The sequence below is a fragment of the Humulus lupulus genome, chromosome 9 (genome assembly GCF_963169125.1).
Source record: "Humulus lupulus chromosome 9, drHumLupu1.1, whole genome shotgun sequence".
In the NCBI taxonomy this organism is placed as follows: Eukaryota; Viridiplantae; Streptophyta; class Magnoliopsida; order Rosales; family Cannabaceae; genus Humulus; species Humulus lupulus.
The window spans coordinates 89,657,503-89,665,880 of NC_084801.1; the positions used below are offsets into that span (position 1 = coordinate 89,657,503).

Genomic DNA, 8,378 nt, shown 5'->3' on the forward strand with positions numbered 1-8,378 from the left:
ATCATTTTCATGTGACTGAAATTAATTGTATAGTTTCATGATTCCATCCTTGAAACAAAGAGTGTAATAAATATAAAATATGTAGACTTCAGTAATTGATGAATTCAGATTTTTATAATCTTTAAGAACAGTAGAATTTTTCCTTTCTTCTTCTTTTCTTATTTGGTCTTATTGAATAAATGTAAAGTATAGACTTGGAAATGTTTATCACATTAAATAGAAATAAAAAAGAGGATTAGAATAGAGGGAATCGAAACCTGCTGGCCATTGTCTCCTTCTCTGTGGATTAGAATTTTCCCAATCTTGATTCCCTTACAACATGCTCTCAGAGCATTCTCCATACTCTCACCGCTGTAATGACAAGAATAAGTGTGCAATGAGAATATATCGAATTAGTACATTGTGAAAAATTACAACTTTGAATCTTATTTTTTGGCCCAAGAATAGAAATCCTCTTGAGTTTGCTTCCAAATATAAAATTTATATGAAAAACTGACAAAAAAACACATGCCACAATTGCTTTGCGAAATTACCTCCTGATTATAGACACACCACATATTCTCTTACAGAAATCTACACCAGTATACACGGACTCTGCGAAAGACAGGAGATGTAAATTAGCTATCAGCAATTACAGTTTCAAGAAATTGGACTCTCTTAGCGAAATCAAAATTAGAAAAAGAAAACAAAATAATGAAGGTATCATCTATACAGCATAAACTAACTTTAGTCTTTGAACAGCAAACATGCATATGAAGCATGGGTCCTAAACTGTCATATTAGGACAGTTAATATTAGATTTTCCTTTTTAGAGATTTGCAATACTGACATATGCTTTGCTTTTCTAATATGAGTAGTGGCACTTAATTGTTGAGGCTAAACAGTTAATGCCCTCACATTCAGACAAGAAGCTAATGTTACTCATATGCTAAAAAATTTCCTGTTTAAAAAAAGAAAAAAGGAAAAGTTACAATATGATAAGTAATTTTTCACATATAAGCTTAAGGAACCCATTAAAAATGACAACAGAAAACTGAAAGGGACAAAGAACTAAAAAATTCCATTTGACTGTCAGCTTACCAGTTGGAGTGACCACCTGTTTTTCTGTAAATGGCAGATGTCCCAGACCATGCTCAACGACCTGGTAATAATTTCAAGATCATTACTCATTAACTAATCCCATTCTCAAAATGCAAAACCATAAATAAACCATTCTCAAAATATATGATTCCCTCTATGCACATAACAAGGTTTTGCAATCTATCACATAAATGCAAAATCAAAGCAAGGAACAAAGACAGATATAGAAGTTTGTCATGTATTCTCATTAGTTATACCAATTAAGTAACGAACATCAAAAGCTAAAATGGCTTGCTGTTTGTTAATTTATTCCAACAAAAACTGAGAAATTACCTTATAAATCATTGAGTTTGTGAGTGTTTTTCTTGCTCAAATTTTACTCTTTCTCTCCATTTCCAGGCATTGCTAATTCTTTCGCAAAAATAAGTGCCTAGCAAAGAACCAACATCAAAAACTCCCATGAAAACAAAATAAAGGTGAGAGCACATTAAATTACTCTATACAAGTTATTCATGTTCTATTTTATTTGGAATTCAATAAAAAGATTTGTAGAACATAATATTGTATTTTTCAATACGATTTTGATTTCAGTTTGAACAAAACAAATGCATGTCACTTGAATCAGCATCCAAAGAAGATCTGAAACTGGTTTTTCAGAATTACAACTAGAGAATGAGATAGCAAAACCATTTTTCAAAATCCCAAAACCTAAATTCTCAATCTAAACATGTCATAACAAAACATAAATAGAACCAAGGAAAGCTTAAAAACAGCCCTGAATTTTTATCAACAACTCCATTAAACACCTGATTGCCATCCCAATTTTTAAACTTACAAGCATAATGAAAAAAAAAATACACTCTGAATCTTTAAACAAGAGGGAAAGTTTTTAGTTCAACAAGTGTCACATGCAGATGCAATTGTTTTAAAAGTTAAAAAAAGGACCCATGTGTCATAGAAATCACTCCACTATGATATTGAATCCTTGATTTTTAGCTTGCACATAACAAGGTTTTGCAATCTATCACATAAATGCAAAATCAAAGCAAGGAACAAAGACACATAAATAAAATAGAAAATAACTACTAAGTATATTGGCTACCTCGTGAATAAGCAAGCCTGAATAAGAAGAGAAACATTCATATAACAGCAAGCAAAAAATATCCATTTCAGAGGAGCAATAGGGTCACATGGACCTTCTTTTGGAGCCCGTATCCTCATCATAATATGCCAGCTATTCACAATCAAATAGGGAACAACAATTAGTACCTACAACCGAGAACGACAGAAGATTTCATAGAAAAAAAAAATAAGTGCTAAAGAAAGCAACAACTGCTCTGACCTGTCAATTTTCATTTCCTTAGAATCCATTACTTGACGCAAAAATGACTTTACCGCATTTTCATCTGTCCTAGGATTTTTCTTCCCCTGTAGCACTAATTAATATGGCTACTGATTAAACTGAAGTTCATAACACGGTAAATGAAAATAGTTTCTGTACTCAGTAGCTTAAATAAAGTATGATTTTTTTTCTTCAGTAAATGTGAATATCAACACTTTTTCAGGGGTTTTAACATTAAAAGATTCAGCTCAATATCAAACATATCATCAAGAAGTGGCTTATGAGTCAAAACAAGATGAAAGGATATGCCACAACGACATATACATATATATATGTATATATATCTGAATCGGTAAAGAAAGCTTTAACAGGTATAATGAACAAGTAGAAGTGATTTGAAATGTTCATGTTCTTCCTACCCAACCAAATGCAAATGGAAGATTGTTTCTTGTTCCTAAGGGCACTGTTGCAATTGCTGGTGGATGAGATAACTTGAGATCAGAAACAACTCCAAGAATCCACCCTGCGGTTCCATCACCACCTGCAACCTGAAGAGAGCAAAATACATGTCAACTCTCCAATTACAAATTTAAAAAGAGTCATCATATTCTATATAATATTATATCATCATAAAGGGTGAGACTAAAATTTTTAACAAAAACTCACAATTAATCTCAAGTTCTCCTATATATGAGTGGCAAACTTATCTCCTTCCCTCTGCAACTTTGCAAGATTAACATAAATTCAGCCCAAAATCTTATCCGGACCTTCTTCCCCTAAATCAAAAACCTGAAGAAAATTAGCATCTTCCAAATCAGCATCACACTCACACACACAAACACAATTTATATATAAAGGGTATATAAATATACCTGGTTTTCGTTGAGAAGAGACCTATAGGTCACAAGGAGATCACCACCAAGTTGGCCTCCACTTTTGGAATTGATGAAAATGATGACCGGACACTTGGGTTCATCTTCAGGAGAAATACGAGAGAGAGACTTCGTGAGGGCGGAGAGGGCGGAGTGAGTCTTCGTGAGTGAGAGATGGAGGCTGAGAGAAATTTTCGGGTAACTTAGATTTAGGGATTTGGCAGATGAGACTAACAAAAAAAAATTCATTTTGGCGCCTGAGTTTTATTCATATGGCGCCAAAATATGTCTTCCATGTGTTTTTAATCCCACAATAATAATAGCACTTCTAAATATATGCTATTCTTTAATGTAATATATATTAAATATTGTTGTAGTGATTCTGGTTGAGTTTGGATAAGTTTATAAATGTTGGGTTAGCTTTTGAATTTGGGGTTTATGGAAAATTAAATTAATATTCTAGGCTTTAGATGTTGTTTCTGAGGTGATGTTTGGAAGCTGAACCTAGTTTTGACTGGAATGTACGTTGAGGTTGGATTTTGGGGCTGAGAGTTGGGGAAAAACATTGGAAACCTAGGGATTTCTGGGTTCCTAGGGGTGCGCCGCAACCCAATTCATGGGCGGCGCGGCCCATGTGCCCCAGAAGGCCCTGGGAGGGCTGCTGACTTATAGGCACACCGCGACCTTAGGGGGCAAGTCGCGGCTCGCCTCCCCCAGAAGCAAGAGGCTACGCCTCTGACTTGAGGCGCGCTGCGACCCTCAGGGTCAAGTCGTGGTCCGCCTAGGCAGCCATAACCTAGGTTTGTTTGTAGGCTCGGGGAGGCTCAAGGATTTAAACCTAAGCGCTCGGGATGAATTCTACTACCCGGTTTAGTATAATTTAAGGTTTCGGAGACTGGTTTTTGGTTTCTAAAACATTTAATTGGATTAGAATTTGATAGTTATCCATTGTTTCTTGTGACTAGGGTTACCGTTAAGGCTCAGGACTGAGGATCGTGCTCGGGACCGCTCTTTATCCTACACTCGGGATTCGAGGTAAGAAAAATGCACCCATGTGGTTGTGAATGAGACTGAGATTTCCTATAATTGATCATATGTGTTCTGTGAATTATATATCGGTAATATGTGCTGTGAAAGTACAGCCTAAGAATGCCGGGGTTGATGATAAGCGTACTGAACGCAGCTCGGCCTAAGCAAGTCAGGATCAGCTAAATAACTAGAGGGCTTGGCCTAAGGGCGCCAGCACCTAAATATTTGTATTACATATTGAGTTATATATTTGAAAGTATAAGTTTAACGTCTCCTAACTTAATACTTGCATTCTGTTAATTAATTGAAGTGATTGGATTGAAGTTTGTTATATGCTCTTTTTGTTGTCTATGCTTGTTGATTATGGTTTTCTTTCTGAGCCTTGGCTCATGGGTACTACGTGGTGCAGGTAAAGGCAAAGGGAAGCTGGACCAACCATGAGTTGGAGAGCTTTGGGGTCGGAGTGTACATAAACCAATTGCTTGACTGCCACAACCGACGGAATTACAAGAACTAAAGCTCAAACAATTATTTTTCCATTAGACTGGCCACAGCTGTATTAACTAAAGCTCAAACCCTATTTTTTGGATCCCATGTATCAAACTTTTATTTTAATGAAAATCAATCATTTTATGATCAAATTATTTTAACCCTAACCTGTCGAATGACTTTAGAAACACAATTATGTTCAAATGACCTGATTAGCGGGTCTTGCACTATTTTAAACACACAGTGTAACGGTCTTGGTTACCCATGGTGTTACATGAGGCCTTTATATCCTCTTTGGTGAACATGAGAGCACTCCATGTTCTACGATCTTCACCTAAGTCCAATGGCGAACTCCATCTAAAACTATCATCGGTTCTACTTGGACCTGGATGGCTACTGCTAGTCCAGGTGTTTGTCGATCTTCTATTCTGCGCTCCTCAACTACCATAACATCTGAACTCTGCATTGGAAAATATGCCCTAATATCTGCCCCACCAACAGTTGCATCAGCAACTAGATCGTCGTTGACAAAAGGATCGTAGCCATAGGGATTGTACTCCGCTGTGTCATGAAAATATGGTGGATTTCTAACAGGGATATCATCATGGACTATAACGTCTGGATTTGTCTCGGGAATGAATGTCCCAACCTCACTTTGAGTTCCTTTGAAACCATGACATGGGGGAGAAATTTTCTCTTCAAATCTAACTTCCTTATTAATGATGGGAGAGGCCGATGCATTTCTTATACCTCCCTTCTTAACCAATGTCACACATATAGGAACCAGCTTCTCCACAGATTTCAATGCTAACCCAATGAATGCACGCACATGCCTATCATTTTTTATAACAGTACATTTGACAGATTATGAGAGGAATGTGTATGGGACCTCAATTTTCAAGCCATACACACATTTATCCATTTCAAGCTCATCGTATAGAATGTCAAGCAGTTTCTCATACCTTTTACCACCTCTAGTTAAAACACCATTTAATTCACAAAGATCACTATGGATTAAATCTAGTAAATTAGATGATCTTTCTACACTAGGAAATGGTTTCTTAATCATTTTTGCCTTAACACATGTTTCACATTTACCATAGTTTTTAATATTGCATGCAATCATACCACATTTTACTACTCTTTTCATGGTTGAAAAACCTATATGCGATAGTCTAAGATGCCACAAAAATAAAGAATCATACTCAACAATATATTCAGAATTAGCATTTTTATTGATAACATTGAAAGTTACATCATTGGTGCACAATTTAACTATTCCCTCACAAGAGTACCCTTTTCCCAAGAATACATTTGATTTGGTAAGTATAAGTTTACCGGACTCAAAAACGGCTTTAATGCCGGGCTTGCCGAGCAAATCACCACTTACCAAGTTTCTACTCATTTCGGGAACATAAAGTACATTCACTAATGTAACTTTCTTGCCGGAGGTGAAGTAGACTTTAATAGTACCTTTGCCAAGTACCTTGGATTTTCCCTCATTGCCCATTTATATCTCATTGTTGCCCTTTGACTCTTCAAAGGTCTTGAACAATGATTTATCATAGGTGACATGGACGGTGGCACATGTATCATACCGCCACCCTTTCACCTTGCCTTGGACCGCATTCACCTCACTAAGGGTAGCAACTATATTTTCCTCTTGAGTTGCGTTCATCTTAGGTCCTTGTTGGTCTTTTCTATGCCTACACTCTCTAGCATAGTGACCCTTTTTCCCACATACAAAGTAAGGACCTTTCTCGCCCTTAAACTTGTTTGGGTTGGTTTTTGGACCCAAAGGTTTCTCGTTACCCTTTTTCCCTTTGTTTTTGGGATGTTTTGGTTGTGACGCTGCATTTTCTTTGGAAGTCTCTCCATTAGACCCCTCCACAAGTTTATCTCTCCATATCGATTCCTCTTCGATTCGAATATTCTTTTGGATCTCCTCCAAAGAATAATCCTCATTTTATGAAGGATTCTTTTCCTATAGCTCTTCCAAGTTGGTGGTAATTTAGCCACTATAGCACCAACTTGAAAGGCCTCGGGAAACTCAATCTTTAAAATTTTCAGTTTGTTAACAATTATTTGCAATTCATGAATTTTAGGAAGAATAGGTTTATCACCTAAAAATTTGAAATCGAAGTATTGAGATATCAAAAAATTTTTGGTACCTTCCTCTTCTGCCTTAAACTTTTTCTCAAGTGCATCCCATATCTCCTTGGCCGATTTGGTTTTGGTGTAGAGGTCATAGAGCCTATCAGAAAGGGCATTGAGGATATGACCCCTACAAAGGAGATTGTCCTCCTTCCTCTTCCTTCTATTCTCCACCTCCTCGGGAGTGTCCTTGTCGGATGGCGTTGGGAGAGGTTCTAGAGTGGATTCTAGAAGTAGGCGATTTTGAGAGTGGTCAAAAGGAATCTCACCTTGTCTTGCCACCTAGTGAAATTGGATCCATCAAACCTATCCAACCTCACTAGGTCTTTATTCATGATTTTGATGGTCTCACCTTCCATTGAAACAAACGAAGAAATAACCTTTTGAAAGTTATGAAAATATGTATTTGCCTCGATGGAAATAGGTAAGATAATTACAACTCTAAACTAAATATTACAAATAAATATTATTGATTAAAAAGTGTTATAACTCTATGACAAAAATTACATGTAAATATAGAGAAAGAGGTAGAAGATGATAGAAATAGAAGATACAACTCTAAGACAAAAAGATACAAATAAACTGGAAGTAGTAGAATGAAAGATATAGATGGGATTACAACTCTAAAACAAAAGATACATATAAAAGAGTAAATATAGAATAATAGAAGAAATGAAAAGCAATAGAATAAAAGAACAAGAATAAGAAGAATGAACTAAGAACTCTCACTCACACAACCAAAGTGAAGAGTGTTAGGGATCACCAACTTGAATAAGATTTGAAACCTTTGTCCAAAAGATTATTTCCCCCTAACTCAAGCACTAAGGGATCTCTCATAGATATTGGAAATGCTTTCTGGAATAATCAAGCCTCAAGGTGTTTCTAGCCAAGTACTCTAATGGATAGAAATGTTGTGTCTTACAAGTGAGCTATAAGCTCCTATTTATAGAGTTTAGAGACAACCTTTGAATTTCAAATTCCACCAACCCCCATGGCTGTTACCAATGTTTAATTGGATTAATATGGAATTAAAAATAAGATTTGAGAGTTATTTGGGTTTTTTGAGCCGTTCAACAAAGATTGAAAAAACTGAAAAATTTGTCAGTTTTTGGCCTGTGGCCGCAGCCAGAGACATTAGTGGCCGCGGCCACTAGTCTCTGTCCCACGGGCCGCAACCACCAACATTCAGTGGTTGCGGCCACCGACCAATTTCAGCACTTAAAAATGTGCTGTTTTTCCAAACGGTTCCAAACCCTCCCAAATGACTTTGTAACTCCCAAAACACATTATTGGGGTTAAAATCATATCTCTAACAGCCATTTCACATATGGCTTTATGAAATTCATCTCAATATTGTGTAACAATAAATTTACACAATAAAGGGTAATATTTGGATGTTACAAATTTATAAC

At 36.3% G+C, this 8,378-nt stretch overlaps 1 protein-coding gene across 1 annotated transcript; it reads right to left on the reverse strand.

The window, feature by feature from the left end:
- Positions 1-162: 162 nt before the first annotated feature.
- LOC133799863 (uracil phosphoribosyltransferase 1-like) lies at positions 163-2,451 on the reverse strand. Its single transcript, XM_062237851.1, has 6 exons — positions 2,423-2,451; positions 2,218-2,314; positions 1,697-1,801; positions 1,081-1,141; positions 534-594; positions 163-351 (listed from the first exon to the last, which is right to left on the reverse strand). The coding sequence occupies exons 1-6, from the start codon at positions 2,449-2,451 to the stop codon at positions 213-215; spliced, it is 492 nt and encodes a 163-aa protein (XP_062093835.1). The 3' UTR covers positions 163-212.
- Between the last annotated feature and the right edge of the window lie 5,927 nt (positions 2,452-8,378).

Excerpts from the sequence above, each read along its gene's own strand:
- LOC133799863 (XM_062237851.1), bottom strand. The coding sequence starts at position 2,451 with ATGGATTCTAAGGAAATGAAAATTGACAG. Across the intron at positions 2,315-2,422 it reads AAGGAAATGAAAATTGACAG|CTGGCATATTATGATGAGGA; the intron begins GTCAGAGCAGTT and ends GATTGTGAATAG. Across the intron at positions 595-1,080 it reads ACAGGTGGTCACTCCAACTG|AGTCCGTGTATACTGGTGTA; the intron begins GTAAGCTGACAG and ends TGTCTTTCGCAG.